This window comes from Heterocephalus glaber, unplaced genomic scaffold (assembly GCF_053883595.1).
Source record: "Heterocephalus glaber isolate CG9 unplaced genomic scaffold, H.glaber_assembly_v1.0 deba00001720, whole genome shotgun sequence".
NCBI lineage: Eukaryota > Metazoa > Chordata > Mammalia > Rodentia > Bathyergidae > Heterocephalus > Heterocephalus glaber.
The window spans coordinates 11529775-11550259 of NW_028258433.1; the positions used below are offsets into that span (position 1 = coordinate 11529775).

Below are 20485 nucleotides of genomic sequence, written 5' to 3' on the forward strand. Positions count from 1 at the left end.
ACATTGAATATATAGGTTTGGAAAGAAATTTATTTTATGTACATTAAATAACTTGGATGCTTTCCATCAGTGATTCATCCTCACTTCTCTCCAACTTTTGCCTTTGTTTTCATCTTATAAAACAGATATGTTGACTAAATACATTATTTTTCCTAGTCCTGTCAAGTAATTGTACTCACAACCTTAAATTTAATTACATGTATTATCTCTGGAAAAATCCAGAGGATGCTCTCAATTGTACTATTAACCACAAGAAAATTGAGAATTTTCATCTGCCCTACAAGAAAGATTCACCAGCATAATAGAGATTGTTAATATACTGACATTCTTCCCCAAAGAATTTGAAGAAAATTCATCCACATGAGAGTGCTAGGGGCAGGAGGTGAGACTGGAAAAGAGAGAACGAAAGTTAAGGATAAGATTGTGTAAACTGTTATATCACTAGGGAAATTAGAAAAGAGATTCCTCAAAAAACTAGAAATAGAAATTCCACTTAACCCAACTATTCCTCTGCTAGATCTCATTCAGAAAGAGTTACAGACATCATATTACAGTGGTACATGCATACCCATGTTCATAGCAGCACACCTTATAATGCTAAATCCTGGAAGAGGTGTGTATGTCCATCAGCAGATGAATAGGTGAAAAAAATGTGTTTATACACAATAAACTACTCTGCCATATAGAAGGATAAATTTGAGGCATTTGTAGGAAAATGGCTACACCTTAAGACCATAATGTTAAGTGAAATAATCAGACACACAAGCTTAACTGTGATGTGGTTTCTCTTATAGGAGAAACTTGAAGTATAAATAAATTAAAAAGCAAAAGAATAGATAGGCAATAAGGAACAGAGAGACATTTCTTTTCCAAAAGGGAAGGGGACCAAGAGATACAGAGAGAAGGAGAGGATGAAGAAAGAATTAAGGTGTAGTGTGTGCATGTACCAACTCGCTACAAGGAATGTAATCATTATGTACTGCAAATATGTACTAGAAAAAAAAATTTTAAAATAAGGTGTGTATAAGAGAAATTGGTTGACAAGTACCCAATGAGTAACATTATGAGTAGCATTCAGTTTAAAAGCTGCCTAGTTGACAAGCTGTATGTCACCTCACTCCATTATCCCCTTTGATATTGTCCCTCAAACATACATCATCTCAAAACACTGTCATTCTATTTCTGAACTGCTTGTCAATTTGAATTCTCAATATTCCCTCTTCCACTACCTTAGCTAAAACCTCACTAACAGAACCTGCTGGACTTCCCTTTCCTTTGAGTGATTCCCCAGTTTCTAAACCCATTTTAATTATTCCATTGTGCTCCTAAAGTTCTCTTTTACAATCCAAGTTCTGATCTCTGACTGTATATCTTCTACAGCTTAAAAATTAGTGGCAATTCCCCTTGTCTTAGATCTTAGCATGGAATTCAGGGACTTGCCCAAGCTGATTCTCATCCTGACATCCTTCCTGTCTTGTTTTTTGCTCTCTCCCAGAGTTCTCTATACTGCAGTCACATCACACCTGTCCTCTTTTTCCATCCATCTGAGATGCTCTTCCCTTTGTGGGTGTCAAACCTTACTCAGTCTCTAAGACCCAGCTCACGTTTCCTTCCCTGGTTGTTGTTGTGTGCCCTTCTCACATCTTAGAACCTCGGCACTGCAGCAGCTGACACCCGCTGCAATCACTGAGATCCTGCACCCACCCATACTAGCTGCCACTAAGTCTCAGACTCCTATATGCATGTAATTCACCTGAAACCATTTAAGATCTTTGTCAGAAATTGAGATTTTGTTGAACTGGCACTTCAAAAATCCCTCAGGGAGTTAAAATGCAGATCTGTGGCCATCTTTGGGAAACATTGCCATAAAGAACGATTGGCTGCAGTCCTGGTGATTCATGCCTGCAATTCCAGCTACTGTGGAGGCTGAAACAGGAGTATGGCAAGTTTGAGGCCAGCTTGGGCAACTTAGCAAGACCTTCTTTCAAAATGGAATGGAATGGAATGGAATGGAATAAAATACAACATAAAACAGCACAACACAATAAAAGCACGTAGCTCAGTGCTCTCTGGGTTCAGGGAACCAAAAAAAGAAGAAAGCAAAGGAAGGAGAGGGAAAGAGAGGAGGGGAGAGGGAGCAAGAGAGAATGGGAGAGTGGAAAAAATTTAAAATTTTAAAAACCCTCTGCTAGAATCCTAGAGGGGATGGAATATGACGATAGCTTTTTAATAAAGAGCACTCATGAAGCCTCATCACATGCTGCTGAATGGTGCAACAGTTTGATGACTGACATTTAAATTTTGTTTTGAACTTACACTGAGCAGATCTGAGTTTTGGAATGAAATTGGATTGGTACTGGAATCTCTGATAACATTATCTTTTTTGTAGAAAGGTTTACTGTATACTGTCAGCTGAAATCATAGGAAGGTTCTGACATCAGTATCCTACGCATGTATTAGCTTTTTTATCCTGAGAAAATTAAAGTTGGCAAGAAAAAATGTCAAAAGATGCCTTTTAAATGATATATGCTTTTAAGCTTTTCCATTGAATGTACATTTGAACATCAGTTTTCAACAAGAATTTTGAAAATGCTTCCTGAAGACTAGATAGGAGGTCATTCTTAAGAATGTATGTTTATATATCTAAAGTACTTCTTGAAACAAAATGGGGAAAGGCGCAAAATTATTTTAAACCATTTTTTAAAAATATGTCATTCAAAGGAAGGAGTTATCAGGGTTTTTTTCTCCTTCTTTGTTTTTTCTATTTATAAAAAAATACATGATACCTTTAAAAAAGTTAAATATGTAATGAGTAAATCTGTGTAAGAAATACATGGCAAAGGCAATGAAATGTCCTCATAATCCTATGTATCCCTAAGAAATAACCAATTAACAGTTTATCATATATTCTTGATTTTTTCTTTCATTTTGTTAAAGCATACATTTAAAAAAATAGAATCCTTGTATGCATGCCTTTCTATAACTGAGTTGAACAAAATTTTCCTCTCAGAAAAATACAAAAGTAATAGAGCAAAATATACCTTCCATATAAAATTAAATAGTGTTACCATTTTTTATAATTGCTTCAGATTTATTTATTTATTTCTTACTTAGGTTTGAACCCACGGCCTTGTATGTGTTAAGCATGTGTTTTATCATTGAGCTAAACCCCAGCCCACTTCTGATCTTAAAAAAGGTTATCAAACATGACACCTAGTATTAAGTCCCTACTGTTTTCTTTCAACCTCCATAGTCTCCAAGAGCAGCAATAATCATGAGTTAGATTTATATCTATTTCAACTTGTCTTTTAAAAATATCAGCCTTATATTTTGAAAATCTGGTATTTTGATGCTTTTAGATAAGTTTTATTTTATCTTTTCACCTGCTGATAGATATTGAATTTCCCCCCTTGCTTTATAAGTATAATTAATATAGTGTTAAACATACTCGTGTGCAGAAATTCTGTACATTATGTACCTAATGGTAGAATAACAGAGTAGCAAGGTTGTGCTGGCTATACAATTTTAATTTCACCACATATTAAAAAAATTTCTCTCAAGTGATTGAATCAGTTTATATTCTCACCAGCTATATCTTAGAATAATGTTGAACTATTTAGCTTCTGCCAATCTTTTGTAATCTCATTGGTTTTCTAATTTTTGTTTCCCTGAATAATACAAAAAAAAATACATACAAATCCAAGTTTCTTTTCTGACACTTGCATATTTACATTATTTTCTAATTCTTCCATTTGCTTTTAGGATTTTTCTTGTGGTTTTATGGGAGATTTCATTTATTTTGGCTATTAGTCTTTGTTTGGGAGACAGAAACATGTAAACACCTTAGACAGACCTTATGTTGTAACTTTCTTGTATTTTACTAAATTGTTCTGTTTTCTCTATCATTTTCTAAAGGTTGTACAATAAAAAAATCTACTATACTTGTAGATTAATCACTGTTTTCTTATAATCCTGCCAATTTTTCTTGACATATTTTAATACAAATTCAAGTTTATCATAAAATTTTGGTGGACTGTAGAATTTCTCTTTATTAAAGATTTTGATCTAAGTTACAATTGGCCTGTTTTGCTTTGTTTTGGTACCGGGGATCAAACTCAGGTCCTTGCGCTTGCACAGAAGGCACAATTGGCCTTTTAATATTGCTATATCACCTTGCTTTCATTTCTTTTAGTCTAATATATACATTTATGTCTGTGTAGTTTTTACATTTACCTTATTTTTTGTTTTATACCTATAAGCTATCTTTTATAAATGATAAGTAGTTTTGTTTTATAGTTCAACTCAATAAGCTGTTTTAAACAGGAAATCTTTATTTGGACTTATTCTAATTTTAGATATATTGAGGCTTTCTATTTGGTTTTCTCCATATGAATTTTGCTTCAGTTTCCTCGCCTTCCTACTTGTTGTGTCGAGAAAGTTTCCTTTGAGTTTTTTCCTGTTAGTTTCTTTCATTTTGATAACAATTCTTATAATTTCAACAAAAATATTAGCTGTCTAACAAAGTTTGCCCTCTTGAAAATGACAAGGACATTAAACAAATTTAGATACCAAACTCTCTTGCATTTATAACCTCTATACTATCCTCTCAATTTTTAATTTCAACATTAAACACAGCAATATCAGTTATGATTATTATTTATGCTTGTCACTATTATTTATTTAGGTGTGCTGGCACATTTTATTGGTTTTATTATTGCTCAACATAATTTCTTGCATTCACAGTCCTTTGAACTTATTTTTATGGTGCTTCTTATCATTTTCTAGTGTGCATTTTTAGGTGACTGAAACCTCCTCATCTGGGATGCCGGAAAAAAATTTGTGTTGTGCTTCCTGGAGTTATGCTTTAGTTTTGCTTCCTGTGACCCATCAAGGGTGGATTAACTACCTGTCCCCTGACTCAGTTCGGGACAACCACACATGGTTACCACAATGATGTTCCGTTCTACTTTTAATCTGCTCATTTTGAGCATAATTCTCTCTTTTATTATAGAATACATTAAAGACAAAGGAAACTATTCAAAGCTAACAAAAAGAAACAACAGATTGGCCTTAATTTTTTATCATTAATGCTAATAAAGCCCTATGAAGCATATATGATACAGCATTACAGAGCCACTTTTAGCAGCAATATCTCAACTAGGTCTCTTTTAAAAATTGGGGTGTGTGTATGTATGGTCTCTGTGTGTGTGTCTGTGTGGTCTGTATGTGTGTGTAAAATTACCTAGTAGTTCATTTTATGATGCATATACATATATATATTCATATATATAACTAGGAGTTGAACTCAGTATCTTTACACTGAGCTGAATCCCTGGCCCTTTTTTAAATGTTTTTATTTTGACCCAGGATCTCACTTAGCTGCCCAATCTGGACTTGAATTTATGATTCTCCTGCCTTAGCTTCCCAGAGTGCTGGGATTACAGGCATGCATCACTACATCCTATGAAACTATATTTTAATCAGTCCTCTTCTGATGGATTTTTTGCTTGTTTTCAATGGCACTCTAATGCAAATGAATGGAATATAATATTCTTTTATGTTTCTTTGTATGCTTATATTAGTATCTCTATTTAATATATTCTCATACACTGAATTGCTGGTAAAACTCTTGTCCATTAAAATCTTATGAAACTTATCTTTATGATGCCTTTCCTCATTGAAGTTGAGGGTATGGCTTTATCTAGATATGAAGCTTAGCTCCACCCTTTCCCTGATGTGCAGTTTGGGGGCACAGCTCCTTGATCTTTGATTTCTTCATCAAAGATTACTATAGTATATACCTCAAAGGGTGATTGTGAGGCTGACATCGTGGAACTGAATTTAAGACTAGTGTGATATCTAAGACAAAGTCAAGATTGCTAAAAACACTGAAATTAATTAAAACAATGAGCAGATTTCTGACCCCAAGTGACTTGCTTATAGAGGTTTTTAAAAACACAAGTGTTATGCATGTGCCAAGGCATAGGGCATGTGGGAAATCTGTGTCTTCTGCCCAATTTCACCATGAACCAAAAATTGCTCTACAAATAAAGTGCATTTAATAAATGTCAATACTTGGGACAGCTGTAAACTCTGAAAACTCTGATTGCATAAATTGGAGATGAAGCCTTAAACATCTGCATTTTAAATCTAGGATTACTCTAAGGCACATTCAGTTTGAGGACCATGGAAGCAAAGTATTAAAAAAAAAAAAGAGTTCCTGTCTTTGAGTTCATTGTGATTCACTTTCCCTCGTAGACTTCTAGATGCAAGGGGTAGCCCCACAAAGTAATTTTATGGCAAAGTCAATGACAAGCTCCTTTCTCCTTCAGAGGCTCCTACACTGCCCTTGCCTGTTACTGAGATGCATTTATTCATTTGCTGTAACCCATAAATAATCCCATCTTACTTGATGCTAATTCATTTTATAGACATTAATTGATAACGTATCACCAAGGATTGATGGAGCTAAGATAGAAAAACACCAGTGACTAAAGGAAGCAATATTCTTCCCCTTAGGGCTCAGAGACAGTAGGGGACACAAATCCGCAGTGATACTGGAAAATAAGTGAAAGCTTTAATCAAGGAAGGTGGGTGCTTTCCTCAGAAGTAACATCTCAGGAGAAGCCTGAAGGAAGAGAGGAGTTACTCAGATAAGGAAGGTGACAGTCAGTAGGATCATCAAATACACCAAAGCCCGGGAGGTGCCTATCCAAGATATTCAAGACACTGATCACTGAGTAGAAAAGGCATTAACGTGAGATTTCAAAGACAACTGAGACCAAACATTTCTGTGTCCTGTAAACCATGTTAAGACATTCATGAACAATTCTAAGAACCAGAAAAACCTTGGCAGTTTTTCAGCAAAGGGATTAATTACCAAGATGCAATCTGCTTTGGGGGATAGCCATTTTGGTTAAGAGTCTACTGAAGTGCTTAGTGGGGGAATTCAAAAGGTAAGTGATTCTGGCTACATCTAGGTGAGTGGCAGTGAGGCAGAGAGAACCCAGAGGATTGCAGTGGACCTGACTGTTGACTCTGTTTGGAAGAAGTTTATCGTGAGATGCCCACGGAAGTGGGTTGAGTAGGTAATAAGTTATCAAAGTCCAAAGCTCAAAATAGAGATCTGAGTGGGAGACAATTTTAGGAGGCTCCTTTACATTATTTTCATTACTGAACCAAAAGACAACATAAAAGCTCTTACCCCACTCACTTCTAAGCAAACATGTTGGTTAGACCCACAAAGCTTATTTGACTGATGGTTCTTGTACACATGAGTAAATAAAATTTGGCTCCAGGTAGCAATTACTCCTGGCGCGTCTTCCTTTCATCTCATGAGACACAATTTAAATGTAAACATCAACCCAGACACACACACACACACACACACACACACAGCACTTTTTTACCAATGGGAAAAGAAACTTTCTCTTTGTACTTTGTTGCAGGTGTATGTCCTGTATAGGTTTCAAGCCTTTTCTTCTACATTTGCAGGAAACAAATGTGATTCTATCTGTGCTGTGTGGAGTAAAAGCATCTCCAGCTCTGAAAGACTTATTAATGTTTAATGAGCTAAAACAGACTGCTTTGCAATCAGTGCTTTTGATCTGTGCACTTGATTTAAAAGTGTAAGACCACAAAGGACAGAGAGTAGGTTTTGACATCCTGTAGGAATTTCACACTCTTTTCATAAGCCAATTGAAAACCTCCCTTGAGCTGTGCACACACAGTTTGCTATGATTTATCTTCCCTCTGCAGAGGAAATAAACATGCATTCTGGAATAGCTTCTGGCTATGGTGGGGTGAGGAAGAATGGTTGTTTTATGATGTTGTATGGGTGTGGGATGCAGGATGTTTGGCTTTACTCAATCATGTTCTCATTCCCGGTAATAGTATCAGCCTCGAGCTGTTTTCTCCACTAAATCTGTGAAAGTGAATATAGTATAAAACACAAGGTGTATTTCAGAGCTGAATTAGAGAATTAAATAGACTTTATATAATTTGCTCTAAATTGTAATGTATTTCCATGACTGATTTGCAAAGATCTTCAGTTTGCTTAATTAAAAAATTATAATAAAACAAGTTCCTGGACCACAAAAAGGTTTACCAAAGAAAAAAGTGTGTTAAGAGTCTTATTCATAACTAATAATTATTTGCTAGCACACGCAATATTCTGGATTTTGCATAGCTATCTTTATATGTTCATTATTTTCACCCATTTATCCCTTTCTTCCTTTTGCTTGCTCAGAACCAATTAAATTGTTCCCGAAAAAACTTGCCATTTTCCTTGTAACTCATCACAGTGCTTCAAGGATCTATAATTCACTTGTATTACATATAGTTTTGAATAAAGAATTATAAACATTCAAATTTTAGAGATTTCATCTACATTTTCAGTTCTCATTCATCTACACTGAGAGGCTAAGATGATGATGAATATCTAGCCATTTCTTTTTATTAATGGCACAAGAAACTAGGCAGTTCAACTTTGGGGTTTTGTTTTTGTTTTGTTTTGTCATAGAAATTATTGAATTGTGTTTTAATCTCATAATAGTCACCTCAAACTTCAACTACAATAATTCCAATTGTTTATTTGACCAATTTTTAGTCATCCTCAGTGGAGCACAGAGAAGCAGAGAAATCATATAAGTAATTTAAAACTACTAATAATCACTTCCTTCCTTTTAAGGAAGTAGTTAACTAACTTTCCTAATTCTATTAACTGCTGTATTAAAATTGAGGGATTTAGGATTAAAACTCAGTTTTCATTACCCTCTTTCTGCTGGAAGTAATGATCAATGCACCTACCACATTCTAAACTGTATGATAATACTGTTCGTATGGTTGTTACTCGTGATCTGCGGCATTGTTGCATGCGCCATGCTACTGCTCCTCTTTCTCTTTCTCTCATAAAGCACATGTGGTAACTATTATCATTAATCTTCATTCTGAATGACAAATTGGATATAAATTCTGAGTATTACATAGGACTCTCTTTTTTTTGTGAACTACACATTAAAGACATGGGGCCGGGGATTTAGCTCAGTGGTTTCGCCACCTGCTGCGCAAGCACAAGGATCCAAGTTCGATCCCCGGTACCAAAAAAAGAGAGAACTTACAAACACTTGTTCTGTAGTCGACAGAACGAAATCTGAAAACACACACACATGCAAAACACAATTTTGCCCTAATACATAATCTCTCTGGTGTTTCATGGTTGAACTCACTTGAATGATTTTATTCTGTGCCCATATGTTCATTCTAATGCAGATCTGTGAGGAGTAGGAAGATGGGAGGTAACACTATTCAATAGGCAATCCTTCCTTACTGAGTTTCACAGCTCTCTCCCTGTCTCAGAAACCTAACCTGGGTGATGATGCAGTTTTCCAGGAATGTAAAGAGATTTAGAGAAACCATTTGTTGCATGCAGGTGATCAGACCTCCATAATAGTTATAAAAGCCTTTGAAAAGACAGGCAAATGTCCTGGTTTGGCCATCTGGTCAGAGTAAGTATTCTCAGGGCTTCTCTGCCTTCACCTTTGCCCCCTCCTTAGAAGTGAGAAATGTATGGAATGCATTGGCCTATAGTCCAGGTCTACTTTGACTGCATTTAGTAAGATAACACCTTCATCTGTACACATTCACTCACATGCTCCAGCACTGTCCAAATGAAAAGAAGGGAGGAAGGTAAATCAATTCAAATTCATCACCAATACTGGAAAGAAATACAAAGTTCCAAAGCATATACCCTATCTTAATGACCTATGTCACATTATTTTCATACCTGAGGACAAGTTCTAACTTCTTAATGAAATCTCCATTGGTATAGAAGATCCTCAAAACTACAGGTAGCCAGCACTTAGGTATTGCTTCCTTTAAAGTTTTCAGGACTGGTAATCACATAAACTCAATTTAGTTATGCCAATAAGTTCTAAGTCTAGTGGTTAGAATAGACCTAAATATACCCAAATGTAATGATCTAAAGACAGCATAATCACACAGCAGCATCTCTGTTCTAGAATGAAAATTTGAGAGGAGATGGTAAAATGAGCACCCAAGCCAAACTTTAAAAAAATTCTCAGTCTTTTGGGTTATGTTTCATTTGATTCTATTTGTCTGTCTAAACTTGCCGGAGGTACATTTAGAAGTTATTTATAATCTCACATATGGGAAACAAACCAATTCTTAGGCCTCAAGATGAGAATGTACTTTGTTCCCAAGCAGTGATATTTTGACCTGAAAATTACAAATATACATATTAAAGAGACGTTAGCTTACTAAAGGAAAAAGTATGATGATATGAGATGAAGCTAACTCTGAAATCATGATGGAAGCATTTGATGTGAAAAAGTAAAAATAAAAAATAAAATGGTTCTGTCGTTCTCCACAGAACCCACCTTCTACTTCGGGGACGTGCAGTACTCCGTGGATGAGAGCGCGGGCCACGTGGAGGTGCGGGTGTGGAGAGTGGGTACCGACCTCTCCAGGCCTTCCAGTGTCACGGTGAGATCTCAGAAAACGGACCCTCCTTCTGCAGATGGTGAGCAGTTTCCGACCTCAGTCTTTGTGATTGTTCTAGGGCATCCAACTACCATGACACCAAATATTTACAGCCAAAATAATTAGGGCAGAAAAATAAAGAATTTATGCTCAACCCTTGTGAGGCATGCTGGATGGATTTTTTTCCCCTAAAATTATTACTCTATGATAGGTAAATCTAAGAACTCTTTTACACTGTAGGAAAAGAGACTTAAGGGCTATGAGTTAATTGTATGTTTCCATGAATTTGTTTTCCACTCAGAAAATCTAATAATATTCAATAATATTAATATTCAATAATTAATGTGACTTATGTGCAGAGTATTCATGATGACCACCTCACAGAGATCAAATGATATTTAAATGGCCTTCAAATATGCATCTTTGCTTGGCTGCCTCCCCACCTTCTAGCCAACTGTCCTTATAAGTACTCCACATCTATAAACCTTTCCCCCACACTTCTTAGACAAACTCATATATATCTTATTCTGGAACATATTACTTCATAAAGTTGATTGTAAAGTTTAAGACAAGCATAGGATTCAAATTTTCTCTTTTTTTCCTAATTGACCAACAGCATAAAAACTCTCTCTCTTATATACACATATTCATCTTTTATAATGAATGTGTGATGTGTACAAACATACTTACATCATATACACATCATTATTCAGCACATAAAGCAAGCAGGGCTCATATGGTTTTAAAAATTACCCTTAGGTTTTAACTTTTTAATGCAATAGAACTAGCAATGCTTTGTATGTAATAGGTGCCCAATAAACTTTTTTCCCAAATTAGAAATTTTTAAGGGAAAAATTCAAATCAGAGATGGAGAAAGAGAGAGAAATGAGAATAAGGGACAAGATACAGGAAAAATAAAGCACAGAAAGAACAACAAGGTGATACAGATATTTTACAACTGAATTAAAGATAGATACACTCAAATATGTGCATATTCCAAGGCAAAGCAGATCTAAAATGAGAGCCCAGAAGAGCAAAAGGCATGAAAGCAAAGAAGGAAGCAGAAGGATTGAACTACCTTCCCCTCCTCCCAGTCTTTCTGTATGTAATGGTAAAAGATTGGAAGACAGGTTTGCTTTAACTACTTGAAGTGGAAGTGTTAACAGTAGATATAGATAGATAGATAGATAGATAGATAGATAGATAGATAGGACATATATAAATAGATAGATTCCATTGCCTGAAAAATATTAAATGAAAGAAAGATCAAATATGTCTTTGAGAATTGAAGTATGTTCTAATTTCTCATCTCTGGGGAGGAGTATGGCTTGAGTATGTGGGACAGAAACTATAGTACCTGAAATGTGTACCAGTAACCAACAGGCAACCATACACTTAAATAGGATGTTCTATAGTAGGTCCAGAAACATAGAAATAAGAGCTATAGACATTTAACTAACGTGAACAAAATTGGAAAAGTATGTATTTCATATATCATTTATGATCATCTGTGATTGACATGCTGATTGTTTTAGACCTCACTTATATTAGCTTCATTGGAAGATTCTAATAAAGATGGAGGGACTATAGCATAGAAAGCAAAAATAACTAACCCTGTGTCCAACCATTAGACATAAAGTTCAAAACCTTTGAACCATTACCTCAATAATTATGTAAACACTAATCTTTTGCCTTTTGTTAAGGTACTCTTCTATAGTATTATAGTGGTCTCTTTTAAAAAAATAAGCTATAAATGCATATATTCCTTGTTTAATGACCTACTTGTTTAATGATAAACAAGGCAAGCTGTTAGGACTTATGACCAACCTTTCAGACTTATGATTTGCGTTCAGACTTATGACGCAGGAATGTGAATAGCAGTGCAGCCTAATGATGGCTTCTTCTACAGTAGAATATTACTGTAATGTTTGCTGGTTGTACTGTACAGTACCGTATTGTAGTTTTATGTCCATTAGACATTACAGTACTACCTGTAAGAGTTATGCAGATAAAAGTAAGTCATCAAGTTGGAGTTTCCTTTAACCATTTCTTTGTTCTGAATATTGTAATGTTGATACTATATACAGTTTCCCATTTAGCAATCAATTCATTTAACAACCTAGTCACAGAAACAGAACTGTTATGAAAGGAGGAATGTCCATGTATCTATATAATTTATTTTTAGTAATTTTTAAAATTCAGTTCTCACTAAATAATTCTTTTGTGACTTCATAGCTGGAACAGACTATGTGGGAATCAGTCGTAATTTAGATTTTGCACCTGGAGTCAACATGCAGACTGTTCGTGTTACCATTCTGGATGACCTTGGACAACCAGTACTGGAAGGAATCGAGAAATTTGAACTGGTGCTTCGAATGCCTATGAATGCTGCCCTTGGTGAGCCCAGCAAAGCAACAGTGTCTATAAACGACTCTGTCTCTGATTGTGAGTATTTATAAATTTTACAATGATAAGTAAAATGGTAAGCTAGGGTTTATATAAATGACAGGAGAATGGCAAACTATGTACAGGAATGGTATACCTACATTCATTTGACAGTGTTGCCATTAAAAAGGACTACAGACATGATGGCTTAAACCAAAGGAATTTATTGTCTCACAGCTTGTGCCTAGAAGTCAAAATGAAAGTGTTGGCCAAATTGGTTCTTTCTAAGGATGGTCAGGGAATGATGCTCCAGACCTCTCTCTCTGGCCAGAAAATGGTTGTCTAGTCCCTATGTCTCTTCACATCCTTTTCCCTACATATGTCTCTGTGTCCAATTTTCCCTTTTTCATGAGATCACCAGTTAGAGTGGACTACAGCATACCCTAAGGACCTATTCCATTTGATTACAAGACACCACCCACCAGTAAGGCCACATTTTGGTACTGGGGCTCAGGACTTTGATATTTGCAGGGATGGATGGACACAGTTCAACCAATACAAATACACTATCTGACCAGGTCTTCATTTCTCCTCCTGCTCATTTTGGTAGAATTAGACAGTGCTGGAAGAAAGCATGTATTCTTCTCAAATATTAAAGACTAAAAGTGGTGGTGCCATCAGTGTCTGGATGGCATTTTAGGAATTTCCTCACCACAGATGGGTGGAGCCACGGATGGAGCTGCACAGATCCTTGAGAGTCAGTGGGCTTTTCTACTTCCACACGTTTTGCCATTTCCGTCAGCCAGCCCCTACTCAAGTATAGGTGCCAAATACACTGTTATGAGACAAGCAGCTGGCCAGACATAGGGCAGGGTTCTCTGACACATCATCACAAGGGAATTCTTTTTCTTTTTTAAAAAATATAACAAAATTTCATAACAAAATAATAGATTAACAATAGTTAATACACTGTGTATCATTATATTCAAATAGACACTCAGAAACAAAAAGATTCTCTCTTACAAAGAAGAAACTTCCTATTTATCTATCTTCTACTTTGTACTTTATTTGTATACATGTATCTATATATTTTTTGAGTTTCTCATATAAGAGAAACCATGTAATATTTAATTTTGTGTGTCTGACCTATTTCACTTACTTAACAGTATGTTTTTAAGTTGCATCTATTTGCCTAGAAATGCATCAAATTTATCTTTCTGTATGGCACAGTAGTATTCCATCATTTATATATACAACATTTTATTTATCCATTCATCTGTTGACAGATATATACACTGTTTCCAATATGGAGCTCTTATAAACTGTGCTGCTATAAACTGTATCCTTATAATATGATGTCTTCAACTCTTTTGAGAAGAGACCTAGAGGTAGGATAGCTGATCAAATGGAATTTCTAGTTTTAGTTTTTGAGGCATCTCCACACCGGTTTCCATAGTGCTTATTACCAGTTTGCATTCCCACCAACAATGTAGAGGAGTTCCTTTTGCAACAGAACTTCACCAACATTTGTTATAGATTTTTTTGATAATACCACATTCTTTCTAGAGGGGCAAGATGGTATCTCAGTGTAGTTTTAATTTGCATTTCTCTAACGCCCAGTGAGGTTGAGCATTTTTTCATGTATTTATTGTCCATTTTTACTTCTTTTGAGAAGTGTCTATTCATTTTAATTGACCATTTTTTGATTGGGTCTTTTGTTTGGGGAAGTCTAATTTTTGAGTTCTTTGTATGTTCTAGATGTTAGTCCTCTTTCCAAGGAATAGTTGGCAATTTTTTTTCTATTTTAAACCTATTTTTTTCAAGGCTTTTATAGTAGGGAAATTTTGAATGCTCTTAAACATGATAATTCTGATATTGTTTCAGAAATCTAACCTGTTGTTAATGAGAATTATATTTAATTGACCCAGCTTAAATGTCACCTAATAATTATACACACACTATCACCTTTCCCAACATGATCTGCATAAACTATGTTTATAATTATGTGCACAATATTTAGTGCTCTTCATATGAATAAATTCTGAAAAATTCATGACCAAGCAACTTATGCAGCTAGAAAGACCTGAAGATTTTTTGTTTTACTACTTTTTAGCATTTTGTTGCATATCCTTACTTCACAAAATAAGCAGAGCAAAATACAAACAATAAAGAAATCAAAATCTTAAAGTTAAGTGATTTACCCAAAGTTAAAACATTACCAAATGACTGAGTCAAGACTGTGATCCAATTCTCACTTCTTTTCTCCTGTTCCCTCCATCAAGCTGTATCTTCTAAAATGCTCTTTCCTTAAAGAACTTTCTGTTCACTTTGATCCATGAGTTTGTTCATTTGTTTGTTTGTTTGTTTTTTGCAGTGCCTAAGATGCAGTTCAAAGAGCGAGTATACACTGGTAGTGAAAATGACGGGCAGGTAACTGCAGTGATCCACAGGAGTGGGGATGTCCAGTACAGGTCTTCAGTGAGATGCTACACACGGCAAGGGTCCGCGCAGGTGATGATGGACTTTGAAGAACGCCCGAATACTGACATTTCAATCATCACATTCCTCCCTGGTAAGTTTGAGTTTGAAGTTTGTTTATGGAATTTGAGGAAGCCAGGTGTTTATTTAAAAATATATATGAGGGAAATAAAGCACCTTCATTTCAACAAGTTTAGGAGATATCTTTATGTGGACAAATAATAAGATGAAGTAGATTGCAGCAGTTTCAGTGAATGGCAGGTTGTTTTCCATATTCACTTATTGATTCCCAGTAGTGGGCTATATTGTTTATTCAAAACTTACTCAGCAGAAAAAAGCATATCAAATATACAGTTTTCACAATGCTGGGAATTAAACTTAATGTTCAAATGTAGTGAGATGAAATACATCCCATATTATTAATATGTGTCTAGTACCTGAAACTATTCAATCACTTTAATTCAATTATTATACCTGTAGGAATGTATTCTTTTAAAATTTATTATTGGCACATGTTTTTAGTACAGTATGATTACATTTCATGGGGAGTTGGTACATGTACACGACATTTCTCATTTCCTTTTTTAACCTCCTTCTCTCCCCTCCCTAGAGTTGTTTCTTCACTTTCTAACCTGTTCCACTGATCCACAAGCGTGTTTTTCCCCCAAACCATGCTGTTTTTATCACTGTAGCTTTGTAGTATAACTTGAAGTCCAGAATTTTGATGCCACTTGCCTTTCCCTTGTTTCCCAGAATTGCTTTTATAATTCTAAATCTCTTCTGGTTCCATATGAATTTTAGGGTTCTTTTCTCTAGTTCTGTGAAAAAATGCTATTGGTATTTTGATTGACATTACATTAAATCTATATAACAGTTTTGGAATTATTGCCATCTTGACTATATGTGTTCTGACTATCCAGGAATAGAGGATAACCTTCCATTGTCTGATATCCTCTTCAATCTCCTTTTTCAAAGTACTGTAGTTGTCATCACAGAGGTGTTTCACTTCCTTAGTTAGGTTCCTTCCTAGTATTTCATTTTATTTGATGCTATTGTGAAAACTGTTGTTTCCCTAATTCTCTCTCAGTGAGTTTATTATTGGTCTACAGGAACATTGTTGATTTTTGAGTGTTGGCTTTGTATCCTTTTGTGCCACTGAATTTGGCTATTGATTATAATAATCTTTTGGTGAAGCTTTTGGGGTCATCTATGTAGAAGATCATATCATCTGAAAATAATGATAATTTAACTTCTTCCTCCCCTGTATACATCCCTATCATTTTTTTCTCTTGCCTGATTGGTCTTCCTAATGTTTCAAAAACTATATTGAAAAAGAGTGGTGATAGCAAATGTCCTTATCTTGTTCCTCATTTTAGAGGGAAAGCTTGCAGCTTCTCTCTATTTAATATATAATGGCTGCGGGTTTGTCACAGATGGCTTCTATCAAATTGAGATAAAGACTTTGAATACCTATTCTTCAGGGATATTATCATGAATGGTTGTTAGATTTTGTCAAAGGCTTTTTGTCTATTGAGATGATTATATGATTTTTTTTCCTTGCTTCTGTTTATGTGGTTATTATATTTATTGACTTGCATGTGTTGAACCATCCTTGCATCCCTGGGATGAAGCCTACATGGATGGTCATTGTGTATGATCTTTTTTGATGATTTGCTGCATTATATTTGCCAAGATTTTGTTGAGGAGTTTTGCATTTATATTCATTAAAGACATTGGCCAGTAATTCTTTTTTTGGTTGACTCATTTTATGGTTTGTTTTTTTTTATTTCATTAAGTTTATTGGTACATTTTAGGTATACAATGTGATGACAGTCATCATTGGGAATTCATACTTTTACATGATATATCTTGGTTCTTATTTTTTCCCTATCCTCTGCTCTCCCTTCCATCCTTCCACCTCTCCCTATTTACAAAGATTTTTTTTCCATTTTTTCCTTTTATCATATTTATTCATTTCCCTTCCCCTACCTCTCCCACTTCCCCCTCCCTTTTGGGCCTTATCTTCCCATTTCACATTATCTATTATACATTTTGATCCTTATTTACACTTCCAGTTTCTCACACTAGAGAAACAATTTGGTATTTACACAGGTGTGCCCTATTTATTTCACTTAAGAGTATGGCCTCAATGTGCAGTCATTTAGCTATAAATGTCTCCAGTTTCTCATTCTTTACAACTGAGTAGTACTCCATTTTATAAAAAAAAAAATCTTTATGCAGTCACCACTGATGGGGCAATTGGGATGTTTCCAAGTTTTAGTTATTACAAACTGTGCCACTATAAACATGTGTATACATATATTGCTGTGGTATGATTCTTTTAATTCTTTTGGGAAGATACCCACCAGGGGAATAGCTCGTCAAATGGGACCTCTATTCCTAGTTTTTTGAAGTACTTCCACACTGATTTCCACAGTGATTGCACCAGTCTACACTCCCACCAATAGTGAAGAAGGGTTCCTTTTTCCCCACAACCCCACCAGTATTTGTTATTGGTTGATTTCTTGATAGCATCCATTCTTTTCGGAGTGAAGTGGAATCTCAGCATTGTTTTCATTTGCATCTCTCAAATGACCAGTGATGTTGAACATTTTTTTCATATTGGGTTTCAACTTGCCAAAGATTAAAACTAGACCTGTATCTCTCACAAGCACTAAACTAAAATCGAAATGAATCGAAGATCTAAATATTAAAACAGAAACACTAAATCGGCTGGAAGAGAGGTTAGGTAGAACTGTTGAAGACATTGGCATAGGAAAATATTTTATGAACAAAGCTTCAGTCACATGTGAGCTAGCACAAAGAATCAACAACTGGGATCTCAACTTATTAAGAAGCTCTGCCCAGCAAGAGAAACCACTAACAGAGTAAAGAGACAACTCACAATGTGGGAAAAAAATTTTACTAGCTGTTCCTCAAGACAAAGGTCTACTATCTAGAATATATAAAGAACTTTAAAAAAAATCAGACCTCCCAGATTTAAAGATCCAATCCAAAAATGGGCATCCGAAATGAACAGACATTTCTCAGACAAAGAAGTGGAAACAGCAAATAAACATTTTCTGTTTTTAGAATCAGGGTAATGCTTACTTTCAGCGATGACTTTGAAAGTACTACTTCCCTTTTGGTTTTATTAAAGAGTTTTATTAAAGAGTTTAAAGAGTATTGACTTCAGATAATAAAATTCTTGTAGAATTTGGCAATGAATTTTTCAGGATCTGGGCTTTTCTTAGTTGGTCATTTTTTAATTACTTCAATTTCATTGACTGATATTAAATTATGTCTTGGTTCAGATTTAGTAACATGTATTCATATATATTCATATATTCATATATATTCATGAATATACATTCATATGTATATTCATATATATTTATATATTCATATATTCATATATATTTATATATATCTATGAATCTATCCATTTGCTCTGAATTTTTCATTTTGAGTACAGATTCACAAAGTAATTACCAATGATCTTCTGGATTTCTGCAGAAGTGTTGTTATTTTGCCTTTTTTATTTCTAATTGTGTGGATTTGGGTCTTTTCTTTCCTTGTTTTGAAAAAAACTGACTAAGATTTGTCTATTTTGTTTAATCTTTCAAAGAACCAAATCAATCCACTGATTCTTTGTACTTTTTTTTTAGTATCAATTGTATTTATTTTTACTCTAATCTTTATAATTTCCTTCTTTGTGGTAGATTTGGATTTGACTCATTCTTGTTTTTTTAGAACACTGAGGTGCATGAAAAGCTTCTTCATTTGAAATTATTCTGTTTTTCTGTTGTGGGCATTCACAGCTATAAACTTTGCTCTCAGGTCTGCTTTCCTTGTGTCCCATAGATTCTGGAATGTTGTACTGGCATAATCATTTGATCCTTGGAACTGTCTTAATTTCTTCTGGGACCCACTGATTATTCAAGAGGATATTGTTTAATTTCCATGTGTTTGCAGAATTCTTGTGGTTTCTTTTGCCATTGCTTTCTAGTTTCACTGCACTACTATCTGGTAAAATGCATAGGATAATTTCAATTCTTTTGCCTTACTTAAGCATGCTTTATGGGCTAGTATGTAGTCTACTTTGGAGAAAGTCCCATGCCCTTCTGAGAAGAATATGTAATTCTACTGTTGCTGAAGGAAACACTCTGTAGATATCTATTAAGTCCATTTGTTCAAAGATTTGGTTCAATTCTGATATTTCTTTGTAAATTCCTTGCAGTGAGGTATTGAGGATCCCCATTACAACCGTACTGACATTTATCTGATTTTTCATGTCCAGTAGTGTTTGCTTTATGAAGTTGAGTGCAGGACTGTTTGGAACACAAATGTTTATAATTGTTATATCTACTTGTTGAATTGTTCCAGTACAATATGCAGTGACCTTTTTGGCCTCTTCTGATCAGTTTTGGCTTGAAATCCACTTTTTCTAAAATTGGGATAGCTATTTCTGCTTTTCTCCATGTTCCTACTGCATGGAATATTGTTTTCCGTCCCCAGTTTTCAATCTGTGAATTCCTTTTGGAATTAAATATGTTTCTTATATATTACACATCATTGGATTTTGTTTCTTGATGCATTCTACAAGTATATGTCTTTTGAATGGGGAGTTGAGATCATTCACGTTGAGAATTATTGCTGAAAAATATTGATTTATTCCTGTCATTGCATTGTTTTCCTCCTGATGATTTCCTTATATTTTTTTTCCTATTTTTTTTAGCTACTCATCCTGCCATGTATATTCATTCTTTTAGATATTAGCATTGTTGGCTTCATTGTCTCTTTCTAGGATATCCTTGGGAATTTTTTATAAAGCTGGTTTGATGGTCATGGAAATACCTTAATTCTCTGTTAGTTTGAAGGAAAGTTTTGCCAGGTTTGTAAGTCAGGGTTGGAAATTGTTACATTTTAGGGCTTAAAATACTTCACTCCAAGCCTTCCTGGTCTTTAAGGTTTGTGCTAAACATATTCTTTAATTCTAATGGGCTTATCTTTGTATTTGACTCATCACTTTTCCTCTAAGAGCTTTTAATATTTTATCCCTGTGATGGACTTCTGTTACTTTGAGAATTATATGGCATAGAAAAGTTCTCTTTTGGTTGTG

At 34.9% G+C, this 20485-nt stretch overlaps 1 protein-coding gene across 1 annotated transcript in view; it reads left to right on the plus strand.

Annotated features, from left to right (window-relative positions):
- Frem2 (FRAS1 related extracellular matrix 2) overlaps nt 1-20485 on the plus strand; it is a 214113-nt gene that overhangs the window by 140754 nt on the left and 52874 nt on the right. The window contains exons 7-9 of the mRNA XM_004874055.3: nt 10391-10540; nt 12736-12945; nt 15260-15457. Of these exons, the coding sequence (XP_004874112.2) occupies nt 10391-10540; nt 12736-12945; nt 15260-15457 (558 nt within the window). The remainder of the gene's footprint in view (nt 1-10390; nt 10541-12735; nt 12946-15259; nt 15458-20485) is intronic.